This window comes from Ischnura elegans, chromosome 12, assembly GCF_921293095.1.
Source record: "Ischnura elegans chromosome 12, ioIscEleg1.1, whole genome shotgun sequence".
Classification (NCBI taxonomy): domain Eukaryota; kingdom Metazoa; phylum Arthropoda; class Insecta; order Odonata; family Coenagrionidae; genus Ischnura; species Ischnura elegans.
Genome location: NC_060257.1, coordinates 7,040,723 through 7,057,942, shown reverse-complemented (window position 1 = coordinate 7,057,942; position 17,220 = coordinate 7,040,723). Strand labels below are relative to the sequence as shown.

At 37.2% G+C, this 17,220-nt stretch overlaps 1 protein-coding gene and 1 long non-coding RNA gene across 3 annotated transcripts; both read right to left on the bottom strand.

Moving 5' to 3' along the window:
• Positions 1–2,959: 2,959 nt before the first annotated feature.
• On the bottom strand, positions 2,960–6,314 carry LOC124169272 (zinc finger BED domain-containing protein 4-like). Its single transcript, XM_046547834.1, has 3 exons — positions 5,734–6,314; positions 5,549–5,594; positions 2,960–3,605 (listed from the first exon to the last, which is right to left on the bottom strand). The coding sequence occupies exons 1-3, from the start codon at positions 6,070–6,072 to the stop codon at positions 2,995–2,997; spliced, it is 996 nt and encodes a 331-aa protein (XP_046403790.1). The 5' UTR covers positions 6,073–6,314; the 3' UTR covers positions 2,960–2,994.
• Positions 6,315–8,163: 1,849 nt separating this feature from the next.
• LOC124169631 lies at positions 8,164–10,818 on the bottom strand. Of its 2 annotated transcripts, XR_006867181.1 has the most exons (4): positions 10,624–10,818; positions 9,667–9,890; positions 9,362–9,585; positions 8,164–8,454 (listed from the first exon to the last, which is right to left on the bottom strand). It is a non-coding gene; the product is annotated as an uncharacterized LOC124169631 (long non-coding RNA). The 2 variants fall into 2 exon arrangements; XR_006867180.1 differs by having other exon boundaries at positions 9,667–10,806.
• Positions 10,819–17,220: the final 6,402 nt, after the last annotated feature.

Here is a 17,220-nt window from a genome sequence, read left to right as displayed (position 1 = left end):
AGCCAACTCTGTAATGAGCTTTTTCTAAAACGAATTGGGCGAAATGTTTTAGGTAGTTTCATTGCACACTATCCATGAATACCTGCTGAGTCGGGAGTATTTTCCAACGAGTAGATAGGCTATCATTGAGTAGATATTCTTGCGGTATATTTGTGATTTCATATCTTTTGGTTCTTCTTTTCTCTTTTATTTACCTTTCCCACAATGTGGTACCCCACGGTACCTAGTACCGTGGATTTTTTGCTGTTCAGCGAGTTTGACTGGGGTAAAGTAATTATATACAGTAACATTTCGCCCTTTTTCAGAAAGGGTTGCAATAGCTTCAGTACTGCTAAACGGCAATCTGCGTGAAGTGAATTACCTTTTCCAACATAAGGGAAGGCGTTTGCAAGATATTTGCTATCCTTGTCAACAGGTAGCCAATATTCATGGGCGTATTTGTCCGGATTATAAGGAATGCACAGAGTAAAATATGCCTAATTATACTGGGAAAAAGTTGTTCATCAACTAATGTACGGACCAGGTTTGTAACAAGCAATGTAATTCTCTATGAAACTATCGTACACTATTGAAAAGAGGGCAAACTTAACAGTTTTGAACCGATGGAATCGATTAGATTTCTCATCAAATCTTAGACATTGCAAAATGTTAACAAACCTAGTCGTTCGTTGCAGAAAATGGTATTCCCCAGTCGTTTGACCAAATACTCTCAATAGAGTGATCATTTGTACCTGATATTCCACGTGCATAAAATATGGCTATACATGCAACTAGCTCCACATCGGAAAGAGTAAAATCTTCGTAATTTTGCCTGCGTGGTTCCACAATTGTACATCGCTTTATGTGAGTCAGTATAAACGAATCGATAAATAATCGTAGATAATACCTTTTTTGTAACTACCTATGAAAGGGGAAGTAAATGTAAATTACTGCTTATATTTTGCACGCGTTTTGTCTGAATCTTCAGACTCGCTAGAAACGTTTTGAGTAATAAAATCCTCGACTTCGTCACAGCCGAAATGATCTTTTGTTTCGCGTTCCGATTCACCTTCCGGTATAGAATGCAACATAGATAGGACTTCTTCACGCCTTCGACTACTTCTTCTAGCCATACTGCCAGTCAGGAAGAATGATCCTTGCTTCATAGGAGTTTTGCAGTCCACTCGAGAGTTCACTGGATTCACTAATGCAAAGGACAGCGCACGGTTTTCTTGTGCGGCACCCGGCAGCCAGCGCTGTCAGAACGTGATAGGACAGTAACTTTATTTCATTCTACTGGTTTATTTTCCTGGTTCATCAGTGTATCAATTTTTCTGGGGAATCAGTATATCAAAGGTACTTCTATATATTTGAAAATCAACTTCCACGCAGTCAAGGCTGAAATAATAGTGCTGCAGCGCAATGCGCCGTATTAGCGGGCGGCGGCAAAGGTGGGCGGCAAGAAGGAAAGGGTAAGGGAGAAGGGGCACACACGACGGATTCTAAACACATGAATTTGAAAATGATATGAATTGCATATTCACCACTTTATTGAAAGGTAAAATAATATCAGGACATTCACATAGTTTGTAGATCCAAACACAGACCTGTAAAATAAGAAATGCTTTCAAAGTCTCGCAAATATGGGCCAAAAGGAAAATAATTGTATATTCAAGCCATTGATTGATTTCAATTAATTATTATTAACATAAGAAGAGATAAATACTTGAATAAATATTACTATATGGTGAAAAGACAAGCAAAATACATTAGGGAGTCAAAATGACTCCCTTTGGTAGTTAAAGGTAAATTTTGAAAAACGTGCACTATTTTATTTTCTAGAATTATTTTAATCGCAAAGCCTTATATTGTGCCAAAAATGAATAAAAGTCACGGAATTTCAGGCCGGAATTCGGAAAATTTTAGACAGGACAGAGAAATAAAAATGGCGAGGAGTCAAAATGACTCCATCGGTAGTTCTAGTGTTAAAGTACAATATACACATCGAATAAAAATTTTACTCAGTGAAACCTTACATGCTATGTACTCAAATATTCATTAATGCTATAGAAGCATTTTTCAAGAAGATAAGTAAAAACAATATTTTTAAATACAAGTATTCTATTTTCACATTTTATATAGGCAGGCAACTTATTATATAGTTTCGTGCACATTGCACGGGGTCCTTTGGTGGTATGGGTAAAAATTTTTTGTGTGACATGTAGATCATTACACTTTCTGGTATTGTAGGAGTGTATACTATTAATTTGAATGAAATCGCTAAGGTGTTGTTTTGCATAGATTACAGAGTGGTGTATGTATATACAAGGCACAGTTAACAAATGTTGATTTTTAAATAGAGGTCTGCAGTGAGCTCGGTGATGCTGTTTAAGCATTACCCTCAACAATTTCTTTTGAATTAAAAAAACATTGTGCAACTTAGGTGAGGAACCCCAGAGCATGACACCATATGATATCCTAGAGTAGAACAGACCATAGTAAAGCATCTTCAACACATCTAGACTGACAGTATATTTGATCACAGACATCAGATAGAAAACAGTATTTAGTTTTTTACATAAGAAATCAATATGTGTTTCCCATTTTAAGTAAGAATCGACATAAATACCAAGGAATTTTACGTTTTTAACTAGAGATGTGTCGATACCTAAAATTATCGATACCGATTCCGATACCTATAATATAAATTCTCGATTCCCGATACCGATACCAATGATACCATCAATGTTTTATTTAAAGTTGTTCTTGCAAAAAAACCTTAATTTTATTAATTGCTTTTAAAACATCCATTTCAAAAATATAGTCCTAAGATGTTCACGAAAATAGAAACAATTATATTGTCCATAAAACCATTTTTTCTAGTCACACATAAGTAACATATGCCATTAATATTTAAGATACATTGCAAAAACATAAGAAATTGCTTAAGATTATGTGAGATTAGTTTTAAAATCAGGAACTAAATATGTTCATCCGTGACACTTACATGTAAGCCTATTTCAGATTTTTGTTTAGAAAAACCAACATTTTAATCCTCTCTGGGTCAAGGCGATTTCTTTTTTGATCGCAAATATTTCCTGCTGCTGAAAATAGTCTTTCGCTAAGAACAGTTGATGGAGGCACACACAGATATTTTTTTGCAACTTGTTTCAGTCTCAAATGAGGACTGGAAAACCAGTAAGAGCCCAACATGTCGGCTTGATTTGGGTTAAGTGGTTGCTCTTGCAAGTATTGTTCAAGCTCCTCTGCATACCCCACTAATGTTGGCTGCTGCACAGGGGATGACTGGCTAAAAATCTCAGCATATCGTGTCCAAAAACCTTGTTCCTTACTTGACTCTTCTACTGAGACTGGGACACCACTAGTTGTAGAAGAATCTGTCCAATGTATTCTTGAATTGAATGAGTCTTCCCCTTCCATTTCCCTTAGCAATTTATTTTTGGCAGCCAGCAAATGGTCCTGGCTTTGGAACGGGAGGTCCTTGAACCTTGGGTCAAGGATGGTGGCACATGCCAAGGTTAAATTTGCCTCAACTGAGGGATATCTCCTTTTCATTGAGGAAATTAAATCATTCTTTAGACCCATGAGACCAGAGCCTGAAACATCTTGATTTTTAAATGATCGTAGTTTTTCCCGGCGAATCGAATGAATAAAATCTTCTCGGGTTAAGCACCGGGTCAGACTTTTTGAGGCCAACGTTTCAATGAGTACCTCACTCATCGTCTTCAGGGCTGAGACTGAATGCCGAGCTTGGTCTACGCCGGATATTTATAGCGAGCTAGCCAACGGACGGTTGAGGCCCATTGTTGACCAGCCGATTCAAATTTGGCTCAAGGGTTTTGGAGTCTGAATTGTGACCGCGACCGTTGTATTTTATTTATCAGCGGTCTCCATATTTGGCTGATGTTCTGCCCATAGTCTCGGTTAAGCCTTTTGTCTTCGAGACGTATTTCAATTCCCTCCTTCACAATTCGATCCCAGTACCCATCAGAACGGCAAAGGATTTTGGTGCCGTCAACATTTATGGAGTGCGCCATATCGAGGCTATGTTCTGCCAAGGCCGATTTTTCTGGTTGACAAAGTCTTATGTGCCTCTTATGTTCTTTTATTCTTGCTTCTACCGTACGAGAGGTCTCTCCAACGTAGGCAAGGCCACACTCACAAGGGATGTGATACACTCCAGGCACCCTGAGCCCAAGGTTGTCCTTAACTCTTACGAGCCCATCCCGAATTTTCTTCGGAGGTCTATAGATCACCTGTAGATTGTGCTGAAGTAAAATTCTCCCGATTTTCCCCGAAATGGTGGATACATAGGGAATACAGGCTCTTCCTAATGGCTTTTCATTATCTTCATCTGTTGGTTTACGGGGTCTGATGGTTCTTTCCAAGGCCAAACGAAAATCTCTGTCACTGTATCCGTTACGTTTGAACGTAGTTTTTAAATGTTTAGTTTCAGCGGGGAGATTTTCTGCATCAGCGACTATTTTGGCTCGGTGTATTAAGGTGGTCAAGACGCCTTGCTTTTGGGAGGGATGGTGGTGGCTTCTCCCATTAAGGTAAAGATTAGTGTGGGTAGGTTTTCTATACACACTATGCCCAAGAGTCCCATCAGGTTTCCTTTGAATTAGGATGTCGAGGAAAGGAATGCAGTTGTTATTTTCCTCCTCCATGGTAAATTTGATGTTAGGATGCTGTTGATTCATGTGACTTAAAAAGTCATCAAGTGTATTCCGTCCATGTTGCCAAATGACGAAAGTGTCGTCCACGTACCGGAAGAAATACCTCGGTCGAAGTGAAGCCGATTGCAGAGCTTTTTCTTCAAAATCCTCCATGAAGAGGTTGGCAATAGCTGGAGAAAGAGGAGATCCCATAGAAACTCCATCCATCTGCTCATAATATTTTCCTCCATAAAGGAAATAGGTTCATTTTAGGACATGTCGGAACAGTCTAACTGTCATCTCGTCAAATTTACTTTCCAGGATGTTAAATGTGTCTTCCAATGGAACTCTTGTGAACAAGGAAACTACATCAAGGCTCACCATGATGTCTGAAGGATTAAGCCGTATACCTCGAAGTGTCTTCACAAACTCGGCCGAGTTTTTAATATGATGTACGCATTGCCCAACTATAGGCGACAACACGGAAGAGAGATACCTTGCCAGATTGTACGTTGGGGCGTTAATAGCACTCACGATGGGCCTGAGTGGAATGCCATTCTTGTGAACCTTAGGTAGACCATAGAACCTTGGTGGAACGGCTCCCCGCACCGTAAGGTTGGATTTTGATTCCGGCTCCATCTTCGTGTCTTTGATGAGTGCGGAAGTCTTCCTCACGATAGCATCCGTAGGATCTCTGTCGAGGACTCTGTAGGACTCATCTTGAAGAATCTCATTCACTTTTTTGTGATACTCTTCAGTGGGCATCAAAACTGTTGCGTTCCCTTTGTCAGCGGGTAAAACAACGATTTTAGGATCCCTTCGAAAAATTAATTGAAACGTTGGCCTCAAAAAGCCTGACCCGGTGCTTGACCCGAGAAGATTTTATTCATCTTGATTTTTAGTTACCTTCATAACTGTGTGGATCAGGGGAATAATCTGGAAAAAAATTATAGGTTAAGTTAAATTACTAATTATTACTTAAGTTATATTATATTTCTGTAACTTAGGTTACAGACAATAAGTAAGTTTTTTCCAAGGTTTTACAATTGCTGAAAAATCATATAAGCATACTTACTTCAGATATTGTTGAATTTTCCTTGCTTAGTTGATTTGTTGCTGTCTCAAATATTTCCAGTAGCTGCACCCCAAATTCCATTGTCTTCCAGTCATCAGGGATCATATCCACCGAAAGAATTGCATCACCTTTGCTTGACAACAATACAATTGCATCTTTCTGCTCCAAAAGCCTTTTCAACATATAATAAGTACTGTTCCATCTGGTAGGCTCGTCTTGTACCATACGATGCACAGGAATGCCTAGCTGTAGTTGGACAGCTTTCAACTTTTTCGAGATTTTAGCAGAGTGCTTAAAATTCCCCACTAACTTTCTTGATTTTTTAATTAGATTGTTCATCTTTGGGTTGCCAAGGAAGCCATCTTTAATAACTAGTTGCAAGGTGTGGTCAACACATGAAAAAGCCTCATAAATACTTCTATTCAAAGCAGCTGTGATGTCTGGTCCATTATCCCTAACAATTCCAACAATCTTGTCTGAAATTTCCCACTCATGAAAAACTGACTTGAGAAAATTTAAAATGCATTCCCCTGTATGTGATACTTCTGGAAATGGTGCCACATCCAAACATCTGTGGGTCAAGGTAATTGCATTTCTGTCTTCTTTGTAAAAATGGGATGTAACGGCCATAAAGTCATTTTGAGCTATAGACGTCCACATATCAGTGGTGATGGCTATATATTTTGCTTCTTTGAGCTCACTCTTTACTTCACCTATGATTTTAGTATACATCTCACATAAAATTTTATTGGAAAAAGTCTTCCTTGATGGTACAGTATACCTTGGTTCTAAATGTCTCAAAAGTTTCAAAAACCCTTTATTTTCAACAATTGTAAATGGTTGGAGGTCAATGCAAATCATTTCTGCAATTAAGTTGTTTATCATTTTTGCCCTTTCGTCATTCTGAGAAAATTTTCTTACCCTGTCAAAAGTGCCTTCAAGGGTAAGCTGCTTCGTTTTTTTATCTTGATCACCTTTGGATAAAGTGATGGTGATCCTGATGCATCGGATGTCGGCGAGTATGCACTTTGGCCTACTGGCAGTTCAGATACAGATTCAGTATAATGATCACAGTGGTCACTTACATCTATGCTCAACTCTGATAGGTCATCTGGATCATCAGTATCGTCACATTCTAGACTTACAGCACTAGTATCCAAGTTAGGCCTAATGCTTGTACTTCCCGGGGAGGCTTCAATTCGGGGCTTGAAAAATGCTTCTATTTTACTAGTGGATCCATGTCCTATTTCAATGCTTGTACTTGGTTCACTTGACACTGATTGGGTTAGAATTCTAGGTTTGGGCCTAGTAAATACCGCACTTTCAAGTTTTTGTCCACGTTTTTCATGAGTTTTCAAATGTTTTAACAAGTTAGTCGTCGTTTTACTAGTGCCACCTCTTGAAACTAACTTGCCACAAATGCCACATTGCAAACTTCTCATTGTTTGGGTCGATTTTATAATATTACCAAGCTTCTGAAGCCATTACATTGACTAGGCTTAATTGGGATTCTGGAATGAAAGTAGGTAAAAAATAACGTTATGTTTAGTAAATAAACAATTTACTAAACTTTAATTATAACATGTGAACTATAATAGGTTATTCACCAAACTTCATCACCAGAACTATACTCCCTAAGCGTTCACTATTCCTTTCTGTGTGCAATCCCATGGCCTCCTTTATAACAGGCCATGACATGCAATTTGGCACCATCGCTTTACGTGACGTCAGGGGTCCTACCAAGCGGCTGGGGTCCCCCAGCCCAGCCCCCGAAGTAAGGGGTCTGCTTCCTGCGTCGTCTGTCAATGAATGGTGAGCGACGAAGGAAAGATACGATTCGTACCGCTTAGTGTCACATAAACTACAGTAATATTGTCAAGCGCTACGACTTCTAAATAATACGTTAACAACTTAAGTTTATCTGCGGAATATTGGAACAAATTCGATAGCTTTATTGTGAAAGAACCAGTCTTCGGCGTAAGCTACGTATTTTCTCAGTGAGAAATTCACGGCAGTATTATTCGTCTGATACATGTAAATGCCATAGTAAGTAAATCTCTTGAATTTCTCACCTTGGTAGTAACTTAATAAGTCTTTGAAATAACCAGCCTTCCGCGAAAGTTATGTATATTCTCCAGATTTGCGGCATTGTTATTCACCTGATATTTGTACATTCCCTCATACTTTTGTAAGTTGAAAATTAGATAAATCTTAAGGATTACTCCCCGTTGTGGAAACATTACGCTTGTAAGGAACTAAAAACTTGGCATGCAAACTCACTCATTAAGAATTAAAACGTTCATATTCGCTAGATTCAGATCTGCATATTTGAAGCGCCATGACTACTGCTGGGTTAAGAATTTTAAGATTCGGTCCTGAAACTGCATCAATAACCATATGTGGCAGGGTATTAGAAAAGAGAAAGGAGTAAACATTTCACAAGTTTTATTTCATTGTAAACAAGGAAATAGGCATGAGAAAAATATTTAAAATCCAGTACGTAAATATACATCAAAGAAATTCATATGTATTTCACTTTTCGAGAATTTCAACACAAAACAGAAGCCTGAACAAAGTCATTCCAAGTGTAGACATTCCATTTCCTTAAGGAATAGACAAAGCCTTTCACTGCAATTCCAAATCATGATGTTGAACTATATCCTTCAGTAAACGGAAGGCATCCCGATCCTTGCTCCTTTAGGAAACACCATGAAAAGGTAACTGAAATGTAACGTAAAAAAGTTCATAAATTTACATCATCATCAACTAGGAGGAGTCAAAAAAGCAAGAACGTAATGACATAATATAATGTTAATGAATTTTCAATGGTTGTTATCATTACATTAAAACTCTATTCCATTAATGGTATTCAATGAACATAATTTATAAATAAAAACAGGATTAAATATTTTAATAAAATATCCAATAGATCAGGAAAGAATGGCTAGGTAAAAAGGTTCGCATGTAGGCCTCTGAGTTGACACCCATTAATAAGCAAATCATTATAGAACTTAAAAAAATAAGTACACTCATTAGTAAAGCCATTAAGGGCACTGGCAGGAACTATTGGCATGACACGTCTTAGGGGTGAACAGCCTGAAAAAATCTCTTCCCACCTCTGAATTAAAAAGAAAAAGTTCCACAGCAATAATTATGGAGTAGTGCAAATGTTAAAGGCAAAGAAAACTCATTGATAAAATCCACATTTACAGAATTTGATGACAGCAATTTTCATTCTCAAAAAGGTCCCAAAATCATGCTCTTCAATTAGAAAAACTAATGAAGAGATCCATGACAATTTACCATCACTAAAAAAAACTGTATACCCAATTTCATGAGGTCTACTTCACAATGTTCCAAAGTATTAGTTCATTCTCAAAAATATAATAATAAAAAGTTCATTCTCAAAAAGGTCCCAAAATCATGCTCTTCAATTAGAAAAACTAATGAAGAGATACATGACAATTTACCATCACTAAAAACAAACTGTAAAACCAATTTCATGAGGTCTACTTCGCAATGTTCCAAAGTAATAACAAGGAAATAGTAGAAAGACATATGTGATCAGCTGAAAAGCAAGGATAATGAAATTTCATTATGTGCGATAGCTGTATGGAAGGGAAACTACCTCAGTCTCATGTTGATTCTTCAGTATAAACTCTATATTCTTCCATTTTGGTGGATTTATCGAAGTTATCGCATACCCCTTCAGGAAAGAGTTGGCTTCAAACAGATGAGTGGCTATGAATCCATTGGCTGATACAAATTCCTTTTGAACAAAGTCTACCATTGTGTTCATGATCATACAAGCATATTTCTGTACTTTTCCATTCTCTTATCTCCAATGTTAATCTGAAATAATGATAAGAAAGGATTAATTAATGAGAAAAGGCAAGACATTACTTCATGAGAGCTGTATGGAAGGGAAACTACCTCAGTCTCATGTTGATTCTTCAGTATAAACTCTATATTCCTCTATTTTGGTGGATTTATCGAAGTTATCGCATACCCCTTCAGGAAAGAGTTGGCTTCAAACAGATGAGTGGCTATGAATCCATTGGCTGATACAAATTCCTTTTGAACAAAGTCTACCATTGTGTTCATGATCATACAAGCATATTTCTGTACTTTTCCATTCTCTTATTTCCAATGTTAATCTGAAATAATGATAAGAAAGGATTAATTAATGAGAAAAGGCAAGACATTACTTCATGAGAGCTGTATGGAAGGGCGTTCATCTTTCGGAAAGTAGAACACACTGACGTTTCCACTATCCTTCTCCGAACAATAGTTGCTCTTGCAACCTGGCACACAACAACGCCGGGGCATCTTTAAAAGTAAAATTGACACCCGTTAGAATGAAAACATGGACAAAGACGTAAGTCAAATGAAAGCGCTATGCCACAACAGCAAAAGTTTATTCCCTCCATAACAACTTCTATTTAATGTCCATCGACAACAATGTGAATTTCAGTACACATTTCAATGGCCACAAATCATGCAATATTACATCTCTCGTTAACAGTCTTCAATCGTAAAAAAACAAATCAATAAATAAAGGTCGCCTATTTCTACGAAATCCAATATTTGCATGACTTCACAACAAATGACATCCAAAAGATGACTATATCACACACTATCATGTATACCCAGGAATGAGAATATTATGGATTGAAATTGACGGATAGGAAATAATGCGGGAACACATCCTATTCCCACCTTCGTCGCGCATACATGATGGGAGAAGATATATATCACAATTAATCTCAAACCTGCACACTAAATTGTCCAACACAAAAAGCCGACCACATGGCCACACTCACAAATGACAATATACACATCGCATTCCAACTTACACCCATAAATGCATTATAAAATCAATCCACTTACCTTTATGAACGTTATAAACTCCAAAATTATGTAATTACAACGCTAAAGACGCTTAAAAATGAGCGTTATTCACACGCAGTACATCAGCTTCACATACAACACAATAGCGACGGAACCTCTCAGTAGGACCCCTGCACAGCGTTGCCATTTCACCATGTCAAGGCCTGTTATAAAGGAGGCCATGGCAATCCACAGCGGTACTCACGCATTGAAATAAAACAAATGACAAACTTTACTGCAATCGCTGCGCTTACCCGCAGTAGTAATGCCGGTAATGCCCGATAGTAATTGTATATTGAATTGAGTCGAAATGTCGTTGTTCAAAAAATATTCACGTGATAAATCATGCATTCAAAATTAATTAGGATTATTCGGCAAGTTAAATCAGTATCAGTAGTTATGAAGTATCAGTACTTTTTGACATGGTTGGTATAGGTATCGGCGGTATCGGTATCGACTTTAGGCGATCGATTCTCGATACCAATACCTAGTCGCAAGAATCGGTGGTATCGAGAATCGATACATCCCTATTTTTAGCCATACCGAGATCAAAGTCATCATGTAAAGGAGAATTTCTATGTGAGAAGATTGGCACTCGTGTTTTTTCAGCACTTAGAACCAGGTTGTTGTTTGTACACCATTCAGTCATACTTTCTATTAATGGTTTTCTGGATCTTAATACTTCAATCTCAGTTTTACTGGATGTTAGAACACTGACATCATCAGCGTATAAAATACACTTATTATTAGGGTTTTCCATCAGCTTATTGGGTAGGTCATTGATAAATATTAAAAATAACAGTGGACCTAGTACTGACCCTTGTGGTACACCTTTGTCTATCTCCCTAAGTGAGGATGAGTAATTTATGCCATTTTGTCGAATGGTTACCTTCTGTTTTCGTCTAGATAGGTAGGTTTTTAGCCAATTTAAAGAAATACCTCTGATGCCTAGAGATAAGCATTTTAACAGCAAGAGTTCATGGTCCACAGAGTCGAAGGCTTTTCTCATATCAAAAAATATCCCCATTATTTTTTTATTTTCATTTAATTGTTCAATTGTAAAGTCAACCGCATCAAAAAGTGCTTGTACAGTAGATTTCTCCTCACGGAAACCAAACTGATGAGATGAGAGCAAGTTGTTGATCTCAAGGAAATCAGTCATTCTTTTACAATACACATATTCAAAGACTTTTCCAAAATGAGAGATTATAGATGTTGGCCTATAATTCCTAATGTCGTCTCGGTCACCTATAATGAAACTGCTGAGTAGCATTTTTTTCTCTCTATATACTGATAAAAAATAAATTCAACAACATTTTTAAATGAAAATAACGATTTACAAATTACTTGCAATTTACATATTGCCAATCGTTTATCCACAAGTGATTGAAGTATTCTATTTCTTTCCCTCTGTATTGCATTGCACTCCTCTATTGCCGTGGTCAACTTATTGATTGCTTCAATGTGGTCTTTTTCCACTAGTAACTGTTGCTTCCTAAGACCATACAATTTTTTGTCTCTCATTGCTTTCTCACAAAGCTCAGGTAGGTCTTCTATCTGATTAGCAACAGCTAATGCATCTGCAGATATATTTGCTGTAGAAGTGGAAGAAGAAGGCTCTACAGGTGAAGAGTTTGATGAGGTAGGAGGAGGGGGTTCTAGGGAACTTGTGCCAGGAATAGCAGGCAGAAAAGATGATATAGTAATAATAATAATTTTATTCCCCTTGAGAAATGGTGTAAACCATATTAGGTGTCGTCCAATACAAATTACAAACACATAAAAACACATTTCACAATCAAATATCATTAAATTCAAAGTACTCATCTATAGAGTAAAGGGGATATCGCACAAGCCAAACCCTTAGGGTGCGATTCATAGACGACACTGAAATTGCTCACTTTACAAAGTCTCTCTTTACGGTAAAGTGAGACTTTAGCTAAAGTTCGTTTCAGAGTCGTTCCAAGGATCTCACTTTATAAAGTGGAACTTTAGCTCCTAAAGTCTCGATCATGCATTGAAATTTTTGAGTGTTGGCAATGAACGCTGCGAAAAAGTGAAGAAAAAGATGACACACGATATTAAATGCGTACTTGTTTACATGTTTCTGGCGACTGGGTTTTCGTGTTGTATTTTGCTAAGACTTATTAAGCTGTATTTTCTCATATTATGTGCAAATTTAAATGAATACTGCGTCATTGAAAGCTTTTCCCCACTAGCTTTTTTGTACGTTAATGACTGAGTTGGCTGAATAAAAGATCACTTTTAATTAGCTTCGTGCATTGGTAATGCCCTTCGATGTACCCAGCGAAGTAAATATTCAAATGCTGATGTTTTCACGTCATTTTATGATCATTTTCTATGATTAACTGCATACGGTTGTTTGGACTACATGTTAGTCGAAGTTTGATGGTGTACGTTCATTGAAGGTGGGTGAAATAGTGAAATTCTCTCGCGTTAACTTGAAACTGCCAATTAATTTGAAGATTTACCGATCAGTGATTGTCTCAGTTGGACGCATATTTTGAATGAGGTATGGGTGTTTGTTGAATTCTTTTGTGCTTACCAATATTTTAATTCTTGGAATGTTGACCTAAGGGGTTATATATTCTAGAGAAATCGACGAGAATGTACAGTCAAGAATATCTATATCATCAAAACCAATGAATGAATGGCCACGCAATGAAACATGTTGAATGTGAGAATGGGCTTATATCAATAAATATCTCTTTGTCTACTTTAAAAGATGCCTCGACATATGTGAATACCTAACCCGAGTATCCATTCACGAATTTTGCAGTAAAAAATGTCTGTGATGCTGCGTAAATAACATTTCATAACAATCCTACATCCTCGAGAAAACATTGCTTTGCTGCTGATAATATGGCTATGAAGGAAAGTACGTTTTACTTTTTATTGCTGCCTTTCATGACGAGATCTTATATCATCATTGTAAACATGCAAATGTATAGTCGAAAAACGAAACAGAAACTCGACTCTAGTTTCACAATCACAGAAACATGTTAAGCGTGATATGGAGGCATACGGAAAGAGTACATTAAGCAAATATTGAATGAAAACGATTAAAATGCAATGCAAGGTGTAGAAACTATAGTTTCTACGCCTTGCATTGCATTTTAAGCGTTTAAGCGTACTATAGTATTTGGCTGGCCAAACGATATGAAAATCAAGTCTTTGTTTACGAAGGCTATTGACGCCAATGTAAACAGAATTTTGCTATCATATTCAAGTATCTTTAAGGAAAATTCTAGAATATGAACGTATAAATAACCTAAGAACTTAACAATTAACTTGTATATAAAATCAACATAAATTATGCTAACCTGTTCAACCAATTACTGTGTTGTAATTATCACACGACCGATAGAGTTAAACTTCAAAATATAAGAATTGGGTCATCTCCATCAATACCGACTCGATATATATTCAGGGAAAAGACATATATTACTTGTATGGTTATTTCTTGAAACGCGCCAGTTTGCTGCTGTGTTCTCACCAAAAAATTAGTTCATATTCATTTCCGTAACCCAAATATCTTCATATTTCAACTTCAATAACAGCCGGTGCAGCCATATTTATTCATCCGTAAAGGACACTTTAGCCCTAAAGTGAGCTCCGGTTGGGCACTTTACGGTAAAGTGACGATTCGGCCATTTTTCCTCTAAAGTGGCGTTTATGAAACGGAAAAAGCAGACTTTAGCCCGGCTAAAGTATACTTTAGCCTAAAGTGCCGTCTATGAATCGCACCCTTAATCTCCTTTTAAATATAGCATCATTTTCAGCTCTAACAAGGGTTGGTAACCTGTTGAATAACCTGATATTGACTCTATGGAAGGAGTTATAATTTAAAGACAACCTGCAATATTCAATGTTCAAATTGTTTCTGTTCCTCGTGCTATAGTTGTGAACATTAGATCTGTGCGTGTAACTGTCTAGATTGTCTTTGACAAAGCAGGGTGCTCTGAAAACACACAAGCTGTAAACAGACATGATGCCCAGCTGTGAAAAAAGTGGCTTACAATGAACACGTGGGTTAGCGTTACCAATAATCCTTATTGCTCTTTTTTGGAGCAGTAAAACTTGTTTGACAGAAGAAGCATGCCCCCAAATTTCAATGCCATAGTTTATATGACTCTGAAAAATGAAAAGTACAGAGACCTTAGATACTCAATAGGAATCAGGGATTTCAGTTGTCTTAACATGTAAATTGCCTTACTTAACATTTTACAAATACAATTAATATGGATATCCCATTTTAGTTGTTAGTCAATCTCAAGCCCTAGTAAATGTACACCATTGGTATTTTTTACACTGAGACTGCACATCAAGTTTTGAGTTTTGTCCTTGTTTAAGACAAGACCATTTCTATTATTAGTATACCCAGGGTTGACAGTTTTATCGTCACTAAACATTTCCTCCGTCGCTTCATAGTGATCCCAACTTATCCCCTCCCTTCCAGTTGATGCCTTACTATTTTTAATTGTTTTGTATGTTTTTATCATGTTCCTCATTTTAGAGTCTAAAACGTCTTCTGGAACATTGTGCCCTTTTTTTTAATACAGAAACAATGTCTCTCCATAACAATCTCTTCTTGATTTTTGGGCTTCTGAATTTTTCCTTCCTTGCCATGGAGTAGGAGTTTGTTAAGGGAAGGGTTCCATGCAAAGGTTTCGGGTAGGGTTCTCTCACAATTGTTCTCAACAACATGGGGTTCACATAAACCTGCAAAATTTGGCTTATAATTTAACGGAAGCTAATCCCAGTCAGCACAAAAGATAATTTAGACGGAAAAGTTTCTGGTAATTTGGGGCGAATTTACCCCAGTAAGCTTTACCCCTTCTTTACCACGTGATTACTCGCGTGAAGAATTGCCAACAGCGAAGTGTAGTAGTAGTAGTAGTAACCTTTATTTGCCCAGCGGACACTGAACACAGTAAAAAAAATACATGAGTTGAGTGTAGATGACACGTCATATACATATAAATGTTGCAAACAATAATAAAATAAAATACACAAGTGTATCGCACCATAATTTAACCAAAAGAAGTTCATAAAGTACATAAAATTTATTGCATATTCAATGTGATTATTTTTTCCCCAAAAATTCCTTTACGGAATACAACTGTTCTTTCCTTAAAAACGGTATTAATTTCCTTTTGAACAGGACTGGGTCCATTTCGTACTTAAAATCAGTAGGGAGCCTGTTCAGTACAAGAAGGCCCATGGATTTAGGCCCCAAGGATGCATTTAAAGTCCTGCAATATGTTTGATGCAGATCTATACAGGCTCTAGTTTGGTGGGAATGAACATTGTCATTAGATATATAATTAAATAAATTTCTTTTAGCAAACATGCTTACAACATAAATGTAAATGCATGGAACTGTCAAAATATTTAACCTTGTGAAAAAGGAAAGACAAGGTGCATTAAAAGGAGCATTACATATTAATCGTATTATACATTTTTGAGCTTTGAAAATTGAATCAGAATGGGTGGAAGAACCCCAGAACAGAATACTATAGATAATTAAAGAATAAAATTCTCCGTAATAAATTGAGAGTAAAATATCAAGGCTTACAGTATTCCTGATACTTCTGGTAAGGAAGCAAATAGAGTTCAACCTGCTACGAAGATTGCATATATGTTCGTCCCATGACACATTTTTATTTAAAACAACTCCCAGAAACTTGGAACTAGAAATCTGGGGTATGCGTGATCCCCCTAGATCAATGGTCAATAAAGCAGGGGGTTTATTTTTATTGGAAAAGTATATAAGTCCAGACTTGTCAGGATTAAGTTTCAAAAGATTTTGTGAACACCATTCACACAGAAGTTCAGAAACTCTAGATGCCCTCAAGGACAAATTGTTTAACGATGGTGCTGATACAATTACATTAGTATCATCAGCATATAAAATTGGCTTAACTCCTTGAACCGTCTGCAAAATTTTTGGCAGATCATTAATGTAAAGTAAAAATAGGATAGGGCCCAGGACTGAGCCTTGGGGTACGCCTAATGTAACTTCTTTACTGGGAGAAATAAAATTAGTGCCATTCTTTGATAAAATAACCTGTTGATGCCTTGCACTGAGGTAAGACTTTATCCAGTTATCGGCGTTGAACACTGTTTCAGTGGCTCCCCAGGGTTTCCTGTTAAAGTCATTCGGATGAGTTAAGGTAAACCAGAGTATTCCAGAGTCGTCTCGCCTGTGTATTCTGCATCGCTTGCCAGTAGGGGAAATGGTTAGGGTTGGTCCTTCCTCCTTCAGAGATCTGGGCATGCGGTTAATTGTGCTCATTCAAATCTGCCGCCGAAACCAGGAAGCTGTAAGATATTAGTATTCCTTTTCGCCAACAGATGGCGCCACCAGTACATCACCGTCGGTTTGCGTGTTAGTATGGAATTTTCCCACATGTGGCGCTACTGTACGAAAGGAAGTGTCTTACTTTTCCTGAGGATATTTGACGGCATTCCTTTCCTAATCTCCACGGAATCTTAGCCATGCCTTACATAAGTTCCTTAGCTCACGATAAGCTCCTTATCAGCTTTTTCCGTAAGAAAACCATAAGATACGGA